This window comes from Opisthocomus hoazin, chromosome 9, assembly GCF_030867145.1.
Source record: "Opisthocomus hoazin isolate bOpiHoa1 chromosome 9, bOpiHoa1.hap1, whole genome shotgun sequence".
In the NCBI taxonomy this organism is placed as follows: domain Eukaryota; kingdom Metazoa; phylum Chordata; class Aves; order Opisthocomiformes; family Opisthocomidae; genus Opisthocomus; species Opisthocomus hoazin.
Genome location: NC_134422.1, coordinates 29841171 through 29861376, shown reverse-complemented (window position 1 = coordinate 29861376; position 20206 = coordinate 29841171). Strand labels below are relative to the sequence as shown.

General features: G+C 37.8%; 1 protein-coding gene across 5 annotated transcripts in view; it reads right to left on the bottom strand.

Annotated features, from left to right (window-relative positions):
• Window positions 1–20206, bottom strand: part of PARD3B (par-3 family cell polarity regulator beta) — a 433237-nt gene that overhangs the window by 177702 nt on the left and 235329 nt on the right. For 4 of the 5 annotated variants that reach the window (XM_075430672.1, XM_075430677.1, XM_075430674.1 and 1 more), the window contains exons 14-16: window positions 15545–15644; window positions 13309–13424; window positions 654–698 (exon numbers count right to left, since the gene is read on the bottom strand). In XM_075430672.1, the coding sequence (XP_075286787.1) occupies window positions 654–698; window positions 13309–13424; window positions 15545–15644 (261 nt within the window). The remainder of the gene's footprint in view (window positions 1–653; window positions 699–13308; window positions 13425–15544; window positions 15645–20206) is intronic. The other variant, XM_075430673.1, reaches the window with a different exon arrangement.

Here is a 20206-nt window from a genome sequence, read left to right as displayed (position 1 = left end):
GTTTCTTATGTCAGGTTATCCACAGCTTGTGAAAAATTACAAGCTTATGTGACACTTCTTCTAAAGTTCTTATAATACAAGAACTGCAAGTTGTACCTTGGTGTGGTCTGTGGAACTTATTAATAAGTAGGTACAGTAATGACAGCAGTATGAACTAATTTTCTTTCTTACTATGGCCTGAAAAGTTTAAGGAAAAATAAATTATTTCTACTGCACAAGCATAAGAAAAGGAAAAGCTTTGACATTCTTGTTTTTAATCAGTAGAATTTTTTTTAGTGTTATCTTCAATATTCCTGATAATGGAAGTGGAACTCAGAGCAAGGAGAAAAAGCAAGAAATATTTATAGTTTTCAAAATGTATATTAAGTCTCCACACTCCACAAGACATGTTGCACTTGCCCTTATTTGCACGGGCATCTTCTTCAGCTTACAACACCTGCACTGAGAAAAAGAAGTTACAGTTCTTCCTGCAAATGACTCTGCTACATACATTGCCTGGCAAAGAACAATCCCTAATTCATCATCGTACAACTTGGAGTCAGTGCATACAAAGTAATCCCTTAATTTGCAACTCTCTTATTCACCAGAGTTTGTCAACTGCCCAAACTACTTTCAAGTTGCTGACTTTTCCTCCAAAATAGCAGAATGCTTACCCGATTTGTGTCCGGCCAACAAACCAACTTTGCTTTCATCTGCCACTGGAGGAATAAAAGACAAGACACAAAGATCAGAAACTTATTTAAATTCACAAGCCTTTGAAGCACTGTCAAATTATTTCAGACACATGGCATCCTAACTCTTTAAATTATAATCATTTGTAAAAAGTCTTTTCTTACCTAATCCACCTGGGGTGCTTCAAAGTCCAAATATCTGAATCAAAGCCCACCGAAACCAATAAAAAGACTACCAGCAGTCCTAGTGGGTTACAGATCAGGACCTCAGCACTTACACACTCAAAACTGAGTTGTCAGAAGAGCAATTGCATTTGTAAATAACTCATCTTGCCAGACAAATCACAGGGCATAGGAGAGTTGTAACGTTTTCAGATCAAAGACCTCAGCTGGTAAAAAGAATCCAGATATGGAAACCTTCCCATCTGTAAGGCATCTCACTGACTCACAGGACCCTCTGCAGACAACAAGGGCTCCCAAAAACCAGGCTTATGCTTTTTGCTATATTACGATTTATTGTATTTTATCTGTAAACCACACTTTTTTAGTATTTCACATAATCTTATAAAGAAGGATGTTTAAAATAGCAACAGTTTGCAGACAGACTAATGGAGGAGCAAATTCTGAATGTAACAAAAATTTTAATTTTTCCTCTGTAACGGTACTTCAGTTTATTATCATATATCCGAAGAAACTAATTAAAACACTCTCCCGGAGGGCTGAGGGGGAAGAACCAACCACCATTTCTTAAAATGAATTCTATGCAAAGAAATGGTGCTAATGTAATGTTAGGGATGATAAAACAGGCACAGGAAATGAATGTTAGGGTTGGAAGCTTATCCTTCAACCCTGCCTGCCCAAGCACTCCCTTATATTATGCCTTAAAACATGATCTCTCTATACGATAAAATAAATTGTCAAGTCATACCAAAATCACTACAAATGAGAACTTACACAAGCTTTGCTTAGTGGTCACCGTAACAAGTTTACACGCAGAGTTATCTGCAATGATACAAGAACGCACTATTGTCTACCCAGGAAAGAGCAGTGCAGTAGTTATTGACGTTTACGTGCTACTACTGGGAAAATAATCACAGTAAGTGTTTTCTCATATTGCCTCCTTGCTTCACTTTTAAGGGAAGCTTTTTCCCGCAAAAACCAGCCAACAGATTCAGGACTGGGATTCACAACCAGAATCATCAATTCACAACCGACCCCCGCATCTCTTTCCCACCTTTGTCATCTGATTGTCACCTGATTATCAGTAAAATTGGCATAGTATAGTTTTGTTGTGTGACTAGATGCTAATAAAGTAAGACTAATACTGTTTGCAGCGTTATGCAGAGATGCTGCAAAACAAAATAGCAGCGGGGCAAGTCAAAAGTAGAAGTGCAGCCAAAATCAAAGGCAGTTCCTTGTTCTTTAACCTTTCTTCTAGGTTCTTGTAGTCCCTGGAAATGATAACTATTTAGCTCCTTCCTATGCAGTTTGATCCTATAAGGCAAGACGACTGGACAAGGATTTGCTACAAGCATAGTTCAAATTCCTTTTCCTCCTCCCTCCCCCCAAATTTACCTCTAAGCAGAACAACTGTGGAAAACTTTAGTTCCAAAGGTTAGTGTTTTGACAAGTTATGATTGTGTGAAAACAAGGGATTATAATGGATACTGATTTGCAACCTTAATTATAGCAGCCACTAATAGAAGCCACTGTAATATATGCTAATTACTTGAAATAGGGTATGTTACAGTACATAGGAGCTTTAAAAAAATAGATACCAAGGTTCACAGCATTTTTTAAAAACTATGCTGATGACTCGGTTTGCTGGAAACTAAGTTTTACGTTATTAAAAGGGATAAATCCATTTAACTTAATCACAGTTTACACACCAGCTTCACACACAAAAAATTAGATTTTAATACTGGAGGGAAAAATGGAAGAATAAAGTGATTAGAAAATGAAAAATAATCTTACCAGAATACAAGGTTAGCATTATGAGTTCAAGCACACAGACACTAAAATTGGGAAATGCAAAAATTAAAGTTTTATATCAAAGTTTGAGCAAAATATGTGTGCCTCTCCACAGGGTAATTTTCATTTCATGGGATATTAGGCTTAGGCAATGATTTCTAGGCTGGCCATCTTTCATTAGACTGAACAGGCGGGCACCCACAAGTCCATTGGACAAGAATCCCATTCCTTCCTTTGTTTCCCCTGGGAACAAGAAGATGACAGAAAAGAAGGAAAAGGCTAACGGGAGATAAATACTTGGTATGCCAAAGTTGAAAACTTTGTAACGGAAGATTTCATTTAGGAAGTATACAAGATGCCCCGTTCCACAAAATAGCATGCACTGACCTGCATGATGTTAAAAATTCACACAGTCATTCAGTTATGACACAAATAGTGTTTCTCTGGCTATCTTCCTTGGCTTTCACAAAAAGCAAGTGCTAAGCGGAAATTTCTTTTCTAAGATTCTACTAGTGTTGGCCTATCTTCGCAGAAAGGCACCTGAAAGATTTTGAACAGGGGAAAAAATACTGTTTACTCTTAAAATTCAAGTAAAAAACCCCAATTCTAAATATTTTTATGTTGCAACATCAGAAAATAATTACATTGCAACTAACTATGAAAATATCAGCTCAAGAGGACCACGCTTGGGAATGTGCAGTGTGTAACAAATTTCAACAGTAACACTGTTAACACTACAAATACTATACATTCTTGAGCTAGAATTGTTAAACGCAAAACATTTCTAAAAAATGAAATCACCTAATTTGGGGACTGTAAACAGAAAACTCAAACAAAAATCTGGGAAGGCTCAATGCAAAGGAGTAAATAAATTCACAAACAAGAAGAAACTTCTCCTTAACCTGTAAACCAAACAAAGACTTCACATTTTGAAATGTCCTAGAACTCCAGGGGATGTTAGTTCATGAAGTTATTGATGTTTGTCAGTATAAAACACGTTAACTCTTTTAAAGTAACATCCATAATTTAGGAACCACATTTTCACCACAGAAGCCAGTTACGTATTCATTACCAGTACTCAAACTACTTGCTGAAATAAAAGTGACAGAAGTTCTACAGCTAATAAAAGCATGGACATTTGGGCAACTAGCAAGACCATAGACCATGAAAGATGGACTATTACTAAAACAAACAAATCTTTCCAGCTGACAGCAAAAAAATGATTACTTTTTTTTTTTAAACTATGCCAACAACTACAGGAAACGGTAAAAAAATCCCAACCCTCTACACCACGAGTAGTCATATGTGTTAAGATTTCCTATGGTAATATTCTGGAGTGCTGTTTTGCTTTAAGAAAATAAGCAGTATTGTTCAGCAACAGTAAAAGCACCCAACGATGCATCCATGTACTTCCACATAATCTTATGATTGGCATTTCTGTGCCCTACTCAAGGTAACCAAGGCAGCCGTTTTATTTGAATTGCACGATTTTCAACGGTTTAGTACACAAGCAGCTGCCTGTACTGCCTCAAAGTTTGCGCAAAATACAGCGCAGGTTTAGTTAAAGGCCAAACTACTTCCCAACTATGGTTTAGAGAAGCACAAATCCATGCTGCTGCCAGCTGTGATAACCAATTTCCCTGCTTTTGCCCAGTTCAATTGCTGTACCATTATACTATTTTTCCCCCAAACAAGGATTTACTACTGCTCACAACATACAGGGTGCTACTGTTCAACTGAGTGCCTCTCTTCTGAGGGATCAGTTTTGCATATTGACTACGAGCTACTTAAACTCTTCTAAACATGTGAAAGTTACTTGTATTTCTGCTGGACAAACTGACACGTATCTTTGAAGACCAGCTGCATTTCTGCACTCAGAAAAGCAGCAAACAAGGATTAAAATTACAATTAATGAGAAATAAGAAGAGAGACTGAAACCTCAAAGAATTTCCTAGAAAATAGATTTCCCGATACTTTTATTAGTCTATAGGAAGCCCAATCTAATATTTCTTATTATACATTAATCAATTAACAAGGGCTGTATTCCCAAACCACATACATGAATGATGCTCCCATGCTTTTTAGAAGCCATCAATTTTTAGGGTATAAATAAATATACGAAAAGAAAGCAAAGCAGCTGCAATAGGTCACTTTTTTCTGATGAACTATACCCTTACCCAGCCCTTTCATCATAATGAAGGCACTGCATCATCAATTAATTTTAGTCAATGATAGTGCCAATGACATAATTCTTCTGCCATTTTTATTTTCTTGGTGAAGCATTTCCCCATCTAAGAGCAGCATAAATCACTCAGCAAAATAGTGTCAAATGTTGGCTCACAACCATCACTTAGAAAATGCTGCTTGCTCTTCTAGGTTTGCCCTGTAGTACTGTATACCAAGACCACAGGGTTTTATAATAATATCTAGAGGAGCAATAAAATGTGTGTATTAGCAAGGGTAAACTTGCACTGTCTTAAAATATTTTCCTTCAGTAATTCCCCCTCCTCCTCTCTCTAGTGACAGTGAAACTCACATAAGGGCCCCATCTCTCCTGTTCTGGGGTCACCTGGTTATCCACCAGCTGCTCATTCTTGAAGGATTACGAGTCCTTGATAGATTCATGTTCACGTCAATGTTGAAAAGCAGTGAGACTAGCAAAAAGCTTGCACAAGGGATAAGGATAAATTATACTCATGTGATAAAAAAGGTAAACCTTTTCCAAAATGGCATCTAAACACATTTGGGATGTCTTGTTCAGCACATTCAAAGACAGGAATAAATCACATCCAAACCAAGATTCTGGATTCTTTTTCTTACCTGTACAAGGTTTTCTGTAATCAGACTTTTTCAGAACAATTTTGTTAGAACTGATTTAATATTTCACAATTCAACTGTATTCAGAGAAGGTCCCCAAGGGACAGATCTTGTGTGTCAGCACATGAAAATGAAAATGCCTAAGCTTGCATTCACTGCTACTACTACTTGTTGTTGAAGAAGTGTAAATACAGTTGATGCTGTCCACTGGATACATTTACCTTTAAATGGAAGGTTTTCTCCTGGCAGAAAATTACATTGTTTTACAATTTCCTAGCCAGCATGATATAAATGTCTTTGTTTTCTTCTAGTGGCACAACTACTCATTCTTGAAGGTTACGCTGCTAATTGAGGCCATCACGGCTTCTTTTACACTTTTGTTGTCTTCTCTAATCCTTTCTCACCTCTGTTCCAGAGAAATTGTACCATGCTAAAACTGATCCAACTCCCCCGCTACATGTCTCCTGCATGTCATTAACACCTCTTCCAAACTCCTGGGGTTAAACCACAAGTTCCTAATCTAATCTGTCATTCACTGGTTGAAATCGTTGAACAGATTTATAACAGTGTTCCTAAAAGTTACTTCATTATCATCTGTACTTTCTTTCTCATAGTAGCTATACATTAACTTAATTGCTATTTTATCTCTCTAACACTTTAATAATCTAAGTGCGTTAACAAATCAACTCACTTCAAACTCATACTAAAGCAGCGTAAGAAACTACCACCTCAATCACGTGTTACCACATTCTCAGCTCTATTGCCATCACAGCTCATAAGATGCGCCCAGTCTGCTCCATAGCAAACTTCATTGAATCTTAGAAGCTTTCTACAAAACCAGTCCAAAAACTTGATATTCCCTCCTGCCTACTTCTGCCTTTATGCCACAGCTCACCTTCTTCTCAATTGCATCAATGCAGATTTGGTATAAAACTGAGTAATGGAACTGACCTTGTTAGAAGCCTTTCTTTTCACACAGAATAAACCTAATTTCAGTTTCATTTCAATTCACAGTGTCCCTATCACTTACTAAATTATTTTGTTTAATCCCCTACTTACAGATCTTACAGACAGAAATCTGAAAGTCATTGTTTCGGTTTCGGCTGCCGCCGGCAACAAAAGCGCCACGCGGCCGCCCCTCCCCCCGCCAGCGTGCGGAGGAGAATGGAAAGAAAAAGGCAGAAACTGGTGGGTCGGGATAAGGGCAGTTTAACAGAACAGCAAACAGAGGGAAAACAGGAACAACAACGATACAAATAAGGAGAAAACACAACCACGAACCGTACAACAGCCGCTCTCCCGAAACCGGACCGGCGCTGCGCCCGCCCCAAGCCGCGAGTGCGTTCCCGCCGCGCCGCTCCCCCCCCCACCGGAACCCAGCGTGACGTCACATGGTATGGAATACCGGGCTCTGTTTGGCCAGGTGGGGTCAGCCCCCACCCCCCGGCTGTGCCCCTTCCTGGATTCCAGTGAAAATTAACCCTGTTCTGGCCAAACCCAGGACAGTCATTTAAACTAAGAAAACTACGCCGTGTTCATTTCTAAAAATTTAATCTGCAGTGGCCTCAGAAAATATACATCTAATCTGACAGCACTAGAAAGTTACTCATAACGTAAACTAGAATAATTTTAAAATCTCTCTTGGCCCTTGATCCCAAAGACAATCACAGCCATAAGCAATACGGTTTTTCCTAAACCCATAACATTTTTGTTTTTGAAGTCTTCCTCTTCAAGCGATGATTTGTTAAATTACTATTATAAGTCAGTAACATTGAAAAGTGTGTTAGAATTCTGAGTCATCATCTTCTGCATTTCCTCATTGATGTTTTCATGAATTTAACAGGCTTCTAAACACAGTTCTGAAGCTGGTTTAACCCAAAGCAACCCGACAGACGTGTTCCATACATACAACATGGTTAATAAAATAATGATTTTAAACTACCAAACCACTTTTTGTCGCACTAATACTGTACCTCTCACTAAGGACCTCCCAAAATGTATTCTTCTCATTGTATCTGAATTTAAACATTGTTTAAACAGTAAATTCCCGCAACTCTGCCTGGTTCTCATTTGGCTACATTTTGAGATATTGATTTCAATATCCAAAATTACACTCAGAATAAAAATAAGCTGATTCAGAGCAAACCACAAAGTAGCTAGTAGCATCTTGATTGCATTTTCCACATCCTTCTAGATGTGAAACACTGGTTTCTCTTTGTTTTGAGGTGTTTTAGAAGTATAAACTGTAATTGAATGCATCCCTTCACTAACAAAGAAATTAGCATTTAGTTAAATATTGGCTTCCTTGCAGAATACTCCATACCTTACATCTTGCATATTCACTTGCTAATTATTCCTAAACACATAAGTTGGCCGATATCTTTAATAAATATGCCCCAAGGTTAAGGGACTCTGAGTACGTCTAATGATGTTTTAGCAAATAATATTTCACTCACATTTAAAATCAAGTAAAGGAGATTTCCATTTCTTCAGGCTGTAGAGCTTAGTCAGTTAACATTCACAGGTTTTTGCTTTTTATGTGGACAGGAAGGGGGAGTTGAGCAGTACCTTGGGATAGCGGTCATGGGTTATTACACCAACATCCTCAAATAAAAATCTACACACTACTTTGCCTGAATTGATACACAACAAAATTGCTATATACTCATATGATTCAATTTCACATTGCTTCAGGTTAAAACAAGCCACACTTTCATATGTTTGAATACAATTCCCATGGCTGCGGTTTCTACAGTGCATTTATGCATAGCCTAAATCACTACCGTGCATAGAGATTTGTGGAAAATAAGGGTGTTGGAGATAAATAATAAAACACCTTCTTTCCTTTCTTTTTCTTAGAGCACACTGATTTTCACCTTCCAAAACAACATTTAAAAAAAAAAATAAATCCATATTGCAATTCATTCTCCACAAAAAATACCTTTTTAATACAGCTACAAGGCAGAAAAAACACTACTGAAGTGGATTCTGAAGAATTATTATATAGAAATTCTTCCCTAGACAACTGTGGTAAATGTATGGAAAAATGTGTCCGTATAGGAGGTTGTTAAAGGAAGGGGAAAATCATTCTTCCAATGCCTTGTATAGAAGCCATTGATGATTTCTTCATTTTCAAACTGCCATCAATTTTAAAAACAGTGTACCACTTTAGCGGAAGGGACAACATGACATTTATTTCTAGCATTTCTGAATTTGTTTTGCTGACTTTTAACACTGTGCTACAAGCACAAGTCCAAACTTGGCACGCAGTCTAAATTTGGTCAATATAGGCACGCGCTCTAAGTCAGACTTCGGTTGGCCCTGCACAGATTCTTGAAATCACAGCCTGAGGAGAATCTTTTCTTTGCTAACATATTCAAACACCATCATCTATCATGAAAAAAATTTATGCAACTGAATGGACATGTCAGATGCCGGGATCAGCAAGGAAAGGGGTGGCTGTACTCTTTTGTCACCAGCAGTTCAAAATAAAACCAGACAAGGCAGACGATACGAGCTCTACCAGTGATCCAGAAAGTGCCGTCAATATCCAAACACAGCAGCAGGAAAGAACATTAGGACCTGCAGCTGACATGGAACTAATCTGTATCCTATTACTTTGATTGAAACTGTAAATTTTGAGAAGCCTTTGACCCCTGTGTGAACTATGGATGCTAAAACAGGGATGCAGTCACCTTGCCTTCATACACTTTGTGCAAAGACATCTGTACGTAAGAGGCAAGGTTCTGCGGTTCTGCTCATGCCTGCAAAACCAAAGAAATTATCACAGTACCACTACACTTGCCTGTTTGCATTTTTTTCCTAATTTCTACAACAGTAACTCAGTAACTCACACATGCCACTGATTATTCTTTTTTTTTAAAGTGGATTCAAGCCAAAACTAATTCATCTGCAAATAACTTGAGTTCTTCCAATACACCAAACTCGAGACAATGCTACTTTTGGATTCATGCTATTCGTGAATTTGGCAGTTAAGACTTGTGCCAGTTCATATGACTCATGACATACATATGACAGCACGCAGTCCTGCCTAAACAACCAGGCGGCAGGGGTTCATGCACTCTGCTCCTGTCTATCTGTCCAATCAACACTACAGAAATGCGCCAACAAGTCAATAAGTCAGGTCAATAAACTAAACCATATCTGCCCTACTGGCAAGTAACTTACAGCTCTTGCTGCATGCGCCAAGTTCCTTTCATTGCAAGATTTGCTCTGGAGAGTGACAGTGACAAACTGATACAATATGTTAGCAGTCTATTTCCTGATATTATTCACTAAGGATATTAATTTATAATAATAATAATATTATTATTTTGTAAACAGATACAGTTGGAAAACAGATTAAGCATGCAAAGGTTTCTGGGCTTAAAAATATAAAACTGAAAAAATAAACTTCAATGTTAAATGGGTTTCCATTGTGAAATTATGTAATTATAGACTAGTCTTTACTTAACAGATTTACTTCTTATGTATACATCAACCCTCATCAAAGCCAGAAAGACCCTTACTATACAATTTCATTAGCTCCCTAATTTAATGAATTTACTAGTTTCTCGTAAGATTCACAATACGTAGCAATATCTGGATTCTCAGGTCTCTTGTGCTTAAAATTTTCTGTTATCTGCCTTTGATGATGCTTCTGATGGTGATGACTTTGTAATCGTATAATCCATGCCTTTGTAATCGTATAGAATCATAGAAAGTTTTGGGTCGGAAGGGACCCCTAGAGGTCATCTAGTCTAACCCCCCCGCAGCGAGCAGGGACACCGCTAACTAGATCAGGTTGCTCAGAGCCCTGTCCAACCTGGTCTTGAATGTTTCCAGGGATGGGGCCTCCACTACCTCTCTGGGCAACCCGTTCCAGTGTTTCACAGCCCTCATTGTAAAGAATTTCTTCCTTATATCCAGCCTAAACCTACCCTGTTTTAGTTTAAAACCAGTACCCTTCATCCTGTCACTGCTGTCTCTACTAAAAAGATTGTCCCCATAATAATTATTGTTCCCGTATAGTGAGGCAATGGCTGCATTACAAATGTTTCAAGGTAAAGTAGAATGTTTCATAAGTGATTAGCAGTACAGATTTCATATTTATGCCCTGTATTACACCTGATCCACTGTCCACTGAGTTCATGATGTTATTCTGGTCAAGAGACATCCAGGTGATTTCTGGACCTTGTACCCTGTAAGGCTGGTTATGTCTTCCACATCCGCAGACACACCTGATTCAGAGACAACTTGGTTTAAAAGGAAAGGAACTGCATCTAAAGTCACATTTTGGAAGGTCTCAGAGCTCTCCTTCTGAACTCCAGTTCTGCGACTTTTCTGTTCATTGTGTCAGATTTACTTTGGAAGGGATTGGCAAAACAAAAGAAAAGTCGTAAGTGGACAGCATCCCATGACTACTGGAAAAAGAGGGTCTAGCAGTTACATAAGCATTTTCAGATAGGGGACACCTCCTCTTTGCTCCCAAATCTGCTGTACAGTTTCTCTGTGGTGCTGAACAAATCTTTCTCACAACCTCAATTCTGGGACTGGAAGATGAAGACAGCAGCACTTCCCATCTTCTCTGTTTTTTTGGGGCAAACAATGCACTGAAATCAATAATGGGGACGCAGCTGCGTGTTGGGATGAGAAGTTACTACAGGTTATGTCGAAGTTAAGTAGTCAATGGAATACAAAAATAAACCAAGAAATAACTGTCCTTCAACAAAAATTAATTTTGGAGTTCGCATTATATGAATGCTCTATTTGGAAGCACTGTTTTATATACAAAATTATTGGAATTTTATTTGCATTAGAAGCATTTTCTATTGCAGTTACTTCATTTAAGATTTTCAAGTTTCTTTTCCTCTTACCCTTCCAGCTAGAAGCTTCTGTTTAAAAATCTTTCAAATGGTGGAAAGTCGAACATGGCACTTCACTGCTTGCTAGAGAATGACTACAAAAGGTCCTAATTTTCATCCTCCTCAGTTTCTTCATTTGCCAAGCTATGTGCAAGCAATTTTACTTCATCTATTGTTATTTCTATAACACAGGATGGGTGCAGTTCTTTCATAGTCCCTCCAGTTCTTCAAATTATCATCTCAGGTAATAGATCTACCTTCACAACACCATAGATGAGAAGGATAAAGCATTTGTGCCTCCAGTCAAACTGTTCATTATTCCTTTTGTTTTTTACTTTCATAGCAGAAGGGGCATTTTCAACCGCTACCTTCTACACGCAACAAGTTTTGAAAGATCTTCAAGACATCTTCGTTCCCAATTTTATTTTATTTTTTGCACCCAATTTTATTTCAATTTTTAACTACTATGATTTAGCAACGCACATACATTCTCAGAGCACTGTTTCTGGGTGTCAAGAGCAGATTGCTTATATGAATTTGAATCTCACAACATAAATGAACACAGACCAGGACAGAAGCAAGTACAAGTTACGTGGCAGTTCTGAATATGCTCTCAAGTGCTCTCCCATTGCCTAACTTTACATTGGTGCTTGTGGCACATTCTTTCTAGTGACTTCTGTGGGAGCTGTAAGCAAATCTTTCTAAAGGACGACTCAATAAAGTTGAACGTTACTTTTTCTAGTAGACTACATAAATATGCATTTTGACCCAAGTCTGTAAACTCACTGCTTTTTCCATTCCTACAAAAAAAAAAAATCTAATGCATTACTCTTCATGAAAACAGTGGAACAGAACTGCAAAAGGATGAATTTCTGGTCTGGTCAGGCAGCAGCTTTAAAATTCTGCCTTAAGAACTCCCCTAAATGAATTCTTATCCATTCTTATCCTGCATTAATGCAGGCTTGGCATTCCTTACACTCCATTAGCGGAGTACACACACTTTGTTACATTAAAATACTACATTAAGATGACAATAAACCATACAAATCCTAAAACCAATCTAGAGCATTTCAGGAAAGAGATCAGCACCACCAAAAAGCTACCTTGAAACTATGTAAGAAATTAATAGTTTTGTATCAATGGTGTATAAAATCTGATCTCAAACCCAGACAAATCTATGATTAAAGACATCTTAATGGTAGGTATCAAAGCTACTCCATCAACACTTGAATTTGAAAAAAACAGATAAAGAATGAGTGCCATAAAGAATAATTAAAATGAAAAATAAAAGCTTATTTGGTTTTCTTTGAGGCTTAAGAACTTTTCCTTGAACTCTCATTAAAACGTGACTCAGTTTTCAACTGCAATAACCCTTCAATCCTCCACCCACAAATGCTTTCCCAGTATTGAAAGAACTATTTACTTTCTGCTTCACCCACCCTGCAAGATTTTCTGCAGTGTTGATGGGTAGAGGACCATAACCTTACCACTCTTCAAGCATTTATAAAGATCTACTGCAACACTTTGATTGCCTGTGTTTGTCATTGTCAATGAAGAAATATACAACTTGTCTTAGGACAGTTAGCTTTTGTCCAGTGTAGTTTCACAATCATTTACATTCTAGACGAAAATGACTTTTGTTATTGCTGTTTTGCTGTATTTTTTAGACATATAAAACATGTACAGCAATTCTTTCTGCTCATTTTTAGAAACGCTCCCTCTTTTCTTCAGCCAAAATTTCAATACAATGGATAGAATGGCCTTCAAGAATAAAAAAAGAAATCCACAACCTTTCTTCAGCTTCAATACACAGGCTACTTGCAATTAGATGCTACAGGAGGCAGACCATTGTCCCCATCACCAGAGCTCCTCTGCAGAACTTACCCGCTGATGTTTGTGTTTAAGAAACAAAAGCAAGAATCAGAGCTGGTGCAGACGGGCTAAGGCTAAAAAGCTGACCTGTTTGTCACCCCACCCCTGCTTACCCAGATCCATGCTTTTTGAGGCTTTCAGATTAATTGATTCAGACTGCTTGGCTGGTGTCAAAGATCTGAAGTTGATGTGCTGATCTGTTAAATGCACTGCTGAATTTATCATAGGGCTGCGGGGAAGAAAAGAGACATGTAAAATATTTAGGCACCAGTTCAAAACACAAGTGAACTAACTAAAGCATGAACAAATACACGTGTTTCTTCCTCCAGTTGCTTACAGCCATGCATTTTAAAATCAGTTATTGATCCTCAACTTTCCTTTCTGAGACTTAACACCTCCAGTCACTTCTTTTTCATCATGAATGCAAACATAAATTTAAATGCTCAGTGACAATTGCTTTTAAACAATTCATATTTTATTTAAGAGATGAAAAGAGACACATACCAGCACCCACTTTTTTTTTTTTTGTATTTTGCTAGTTCTATTTAACCACTGCCTTTCCAAATAACATGCTACAGGAAGCTTGAAAAATACTGCCAACGTACCTGGCTCAATTCTACTTAATTCGCTAATACAAAGTTATTTTACAGCCTTGCATCACTTCTGCAGAGGCTGGAGCCTGAAGGTCTTCATGGAGGGTACCGTAACAGTCTGAAGAAATCCAGGGTATCATGGTTTGCTTTTTCTTTTTGTTTTGTTTTTTTTTTTAAATTATTTTATTTCAAGTTAGGCAAATATCTAAACATTTCAAAATTCCATCTGAGTGAAACTCAAAGTAACTTTCACCTGTGAGGAGTCAAAAACTCCTCACTGCAATGCATCTGAAATCTTCTGCGTCCCTCTCCAGTGAGAAGCACAATTTTTTTTAAAATACTCTAAAACAAAAAAGCAGCTCCAAAACCAAAAACATTTATTTCCTATCTGTTCAGTCAAAAGGTTTGGTTTTACAGTGTCAAAAGAGTTTTTTGATGCAACACAATTTCAGTGAAATCAGTGTGACTTGACACATCAGTTCAATTTCAACAGAACGTAAGTTCCAAATGGAAAACCAATACAACACTGCAGGGTGGGAGAAGGACCTGTTAAGTCATCATAATTTTAATACATCATTATCATTTAAGAGAATGTTATTGCTCCCAGCTTGGTGAAAAATTGGGAAGGCATTCTAGCAAACAACTGCAGCTGAGAATTTAATGCTGAGTTCCATTAGTCGGTGTAGACTTTTGTTTGTTTACCATGTCATGCATACCCACCTGGGAGACTCTAGTGAAATTACTCAGCAAAAAGAAAATGGTTACAAGAGCCTTCATTGTATGCATAATTTAAGGTATGCATAATAAAATATATCTACTCTTCAATACTATGTGCACCCAGTCATTTAAAGGGTAGTTTTTAATAACAGCCATGCACATAAGGGCAGAAGTATGGCTAAGTTTTTAGTTGAAATCCATACTTTCCTAATATCATTGCAACAGAACAGTTGCATGACTGTTCAAAACTGAGTACAAACAAAATGAGTAAACAGTGTTCAATACTGAATTTTCAGCATCAGAAGTACGGCAGGTTGAAATGATGCTTTCATTTGAATCCTGTGTTACCCAAGACAGTGAATGTATCTGCCATCATGAACTTCAACATGTTTACACTTTTTTCTGCACTTCTAAACTTCCATATTTACTAAGGAAATTAACGCTTGTAGCTGCCATCAAGCACACCAGCCTTTACAAAAGCTATTCTTAAAATATCTGAAAAATCTACTCAATGCATTTACAACTGGTAAAGTGTACCTTGATTTCTTCCCTACACATTTCAATGTTCAAACTTACTGCAGGTTTATTCTGTAACCTCAAGAATGTCTTTAGCTGACATACTGCATAAGAAGATTCAGTTTCCTACCAACTGAATTTGGCTTGGACTTTTAAAGCTTTAAGAGACCTCAGGCACTGCATCTACACACAGTTTTAAATTGACTGGTATAGTTTTAAATTAACTTTTTTTTAAAATTGGGATTGTTTGGGGATTCTTTTGTTTTATTGAACACATGTTGGGTATTGTGATCCATATATCATGGACAGCAGGCGTACTGCAGCTTATAAGCAACTGAAATGAACAATCCACTAAATGCTAAAGTAACATTCCCAGCTCATATTAAAGGATCATGCAGTTGGCTAAAAATGGCGGCACAAATTTTTACAAAATAAAAAGTGATTTTAAAATCAATTAGAACTACTATCACAACCACTAATGAGCCATTAGGGCTGTAACTACTAAGAACAGCTGAAGTCCAACCTGTGATTATAATCCTCATTCAGCAGATCCCCACTGGGATGTGGTGGGAGAGGTGGAGGGGTTTCGTTTTCACCATTGCTACAATCAGACACTGGCAACTCTGAAATAAAATTTTAAAGCGGGTTAAAAAAGCCATAGAAACAAGTACATTACACCAGTTCACTGATCAATGACTGGACTGGAAGGCCTCAAGCAATGCTGAAGTGAGCCACAAATTATTCAAATCCCTAAACTAACTAAACTAGAATTAGAATCACACCAAGCAGAAAATATATCCCTTGGGATTTCCTGAAGATCTGATTTTCAGACTTGCATATGCATAATTAAAGATAAATATAGGGACACTTTGTGCTTATAGTGAAGTTGAGTGCAAGGCACAAATTGCTTTACTCCATTTGAGTGGATTTTCACTTCTGCATAGCTGCATCCTAACTGACTGTAGGTTCACGCTTTGATTCCCTTTGGTGGGGAGCATTTAACCACCTTTCACGTACAAAAGAGAACCACATTCTCTGCTCAGAAGAAAAATTTCTGTTATCCTATGGCAAGAAAAGAAAGAGTCTTCATTTTCCTACCATTACGGTAACTCCTTCTCTACCTTTACAAAAGGCATTCGACTCACACCAGAAAATTACTTTAGACAAAGACAGACATGAACTACTCAAATCATTCAGTGGTTTGCTAAGCAACAACACTTACATACCTGCAGTATTTAATGAGACTGCTGCGCCTGTTGTAGGCCACTTCATTATTGTCCTGTAAATTCACCTCTCAATCTAAAGGTCTAATCTTAGGAAAAGTCCCTACATTTTTCAATGCAGAACACGTCTTCACCCCTCCAAAACAATACTGACATACCACACTTTGATGGGACCTGTTCTGTGGCACTGAATGTCGCTAGCCTTTTTGAACAATCCTGCCTGAAAGTACTGATCTAACTCGAGATAAAAGGCTTAGAAGGAGGGGATCAAGGCGGACAGTGATAGATTATATTTATTAGATTAAGAGCACTGAGATAGCTCCCTAAAAGCAAACAAACAAAAAAACCCTCAACAAAATCACACTATTAGCTCAAGAATCCTATAAAACTCCTGTTGGCTTGATAGCCTCCTAAAGATCAGAAAGTTAAGAAATACTTCAAACCCTGTATCTCCAGAAGGGTGAGAACATCACCATGAAAAAGTGAAGGTGAGCAGATGAGGAGAAAAATTCTAACAAGACCTTAAAAAATATTGATTGCCAGTCTGATGCAAAACCAGGTATGCCACCTAACACACGCACACTGGCTTCCTGCATTATGATCACATTCTTTCAGGTTGCAATTTAGGGACAGAAAACAGAAACAAGGAGTAAAGGGCAAGCTCTCACGGTAAAAAGAATTTAGAACAAAGGGAAACTTGTACTGTTCAATGTAATTAAATGATCTGAGATGAATCAGAAGATGAAAAAATTTACTTATGTAAAAGCACTCAGAACTATCAAAACCAAGCAGACTATGAAGCTCTGCAAAAAAACTACAGGATATTAAGTAAATAGGAAATGCAGCGAAATTCCCTGTCAGTGACTGCAAACTGATACACACGGGAGTAGGGGAAAACTCTTGACATGTACACAAAGGCTATTACTTTAGCAATTACCTCTCAGGAATAACACAACAGAAGTGTACTGGATCGCTCTTTGAACATCTGCTTAGTGATGTCAAAAGGAAACAGAGATTCAGAGAAAATCCAAACACTCCACCTAGAACTCTGAGTTAATCGTGTGCCTAGTTTTTAAATAGCATCTAAGGTTTCATTTTTCCTATCCGAAAAAGGATGTAATATAATTCAGAAACATATTGAAAAGGTGGCAAGGGTAGTTGGACACATGCAGAAACACTCCTAGAAAGAACATGGACTAGGATGCTTTGGTTTCGAATACACTGCATTAAAAGGGTATACAAGAGGAGTCTATGAAATTGTAAAAGGTACACATAAGGTGAAAAGGAAGCTCTCACTATCTGTCTCACACACAGCAACTAGAAGGCACGCAGTGTAACTATCAAGCAGCACACTTCGGACAAACACAAAGCAGTATTTTTTCCTGTGCAATTAAATCATGGAACTCATTGCCATGAGGACACTTTGGAAACCTATTTTTAAGAAAATGCTAAGAAGCGGACTAAAAGTTAGAAAGGTACCAATGGCACAATGGTCCAGACAGAATCTCTGATTTAGGAAGTCCCTAAACGACTGACGACCCAAAGTAGGAAACAGATGCCTGAGGGAGGAAGAGGGGAAAGGAAGAAGAAAAAAAAAAAACGAACCAGACACCACACCCTGCACTGTGCCTTACCCTCTTCGAGGGGCCTCCGATAGCCATAGCTGGAGAGATTGAGCGTATCAGGTAGTTACATTAACTTTGATTCACAGTAATTGATACGTCGTTTCACAAAGGCTGTTCAGTGATGGGTTACCACTGGCATTTTCCTTGCAGTACACAAACGGTACACACAGAAAAATGTCAGCCTTCCTGAGCGAATGGGAAATGATCACAAGGGACTACAGCTTCCAGCAAAATGAGAGCAGGAGCAAGAGTGCGAGAACTTAACCTAAGAGGCAGTCACTGGCTCCACGTTCAAGACTTCAGGAAATTATCTTCACAGATCGAGTGAGATCAGAGGAACAGCTAAGTCACTAAGCAAAATGTACTGAATTTTCAGATATTAAACCGGTTAGGAGAGTAAATAATTGAGTCTGTCTATAAGATACAGGTACTGTTTACAAGCAAAATTTAAACATTAATTTAAAATTTCAATACTTAATTTTCTGTCTTGATGTTACCACACACATATGAAAAAAGAGCTGCTAGCACAACCACAAAGACTCAGCAGTCTATGATACTAGAGAGAGTTTATTATTATTCTACTACTTAACCAGAAAGATGACAGCATTTCCCCATAATCATTTATAATATAGGGTTATAAGAAATATATCAGAACCTCTAATGAAACACATTCCAGTAATCCTTCAACACCAGAAATGTAAAGCTGCTGGCACTGTTATCAATTCTCAGAGAGGTTGTTCTAAAAAACACTGAGTCTGTGCAACAGCTTGGCAGCAAAAGAAGTGAGGACCTGAAGGCAGCACGTATTATTCATGCAAAAATAGAACAAACAACGTCATTTCAATATTGGATCAGTATCCCCCCCCTTTATTTAAATCTCCACAGGCAAGACAAAATGTAATGTCTTGGCTATAACCACTTTTCCCAAGACATTAGTTTTTCTTGCTCATGTATATAAAACAGACAGCAATATTAGCAGACCAAGCTTCAGTGTATTTTTGCTGAGCTTTTATAAGAATGTTATTGGTAGGAGCAGTGAATGATACTGGAAATAACTTATTAGAAAATATTAATTGAGAAAGTGACATTTTATTAAATGTAATACAGCTCCTGTCATTAAATTCTTACATTAGATCCTGTATTATGTGAAAAATCTCTTCTATCTTTTATTATTCTTTGTAAAAATGTACCAACCATACTTCTAGATACAAGATCTGGATATCACACCATAACAATGTGGAAGGGACTGTTCCTGCCTGTCACAAGCAGCTCATCATGTCTGTGACTCACGTCCTTAAACAGACACACAACCTAAAGTTCAGAACAGAGTTAAAGGGGTGTTGTGCGTAGGTGTAGTGTTTTCCCTTTACAGATGCCTTGAAAGACTGAGGACAAAACTTCATAAGAAACTACGCAAAAAAGTTTGAACCAGTGTCTGGAAATAAGTGACAAGCTCAAATGGAAAGCAGAATGACTATTAGCTCAATAATAAATACTCTGACTTCAAAATTAGAGAAAGATTTCTACAATGTGCAGGACTACTGGAAACCCAAAGTGTGTTCCACCAAGAAAATTTCAGATCAGAGCCCTGATGGGTAAAATTTCAGATGCAGAAAGTATCTGTGCAAGTTCTCCATTAAGATCACTTAAATTTTACCCATCAGATGTCGAATCTTCAACAGAAAATCGCGATACAATGATACCTCTAGTAAGTGCTAGAAACATCTTCGTCATCTGTTGGCCACTGACTTAAACCCCAAACTGCTCCCAGGCCATGGCTGGGAAGCCCCAGCCATGCCAAACCCTGCCTGACAACAGCCCTCAGCAGCACTCCAGAGCCTCCTTCCCACATCTGACACGCATTCTCTTGAGGCCATCACATTTTTTTTTGCTATAACACCTTCTTATCATCATTCTTTAATTAAAAAGATGTATACTGAGAATGATTTTATCAATGAGCTACAAACTAGTCATCCTGATTTTTGGGTCCCAGTTGGAGAATCCTTATCTGAGATTACAGCTCTTCCACAGATTTTGTTTTTAACTTTATTTAAGTGACAAGTTACCTGTTGCCATTCACCTGTATCAACGGCTCCAGAGCACTTGCTTGTATGTTTTTTAAGCAAGTATTTAAAGGTATTTGCTGCTTTCTGATCCTTTGGCAATGGCTACCTCTACTCCGCAGATGACCTTTTTCTCCTGTGACTACAGAATCTGTGTAAATTCCATACAAGAGAAATATAAGGTAGATCTAAACAAAAGGATCTGATCTTCGAGTATTTACAATGCTTGAGTCTATATCTATTTATTTGCCTGGAGTCACATTGTCCAAATATA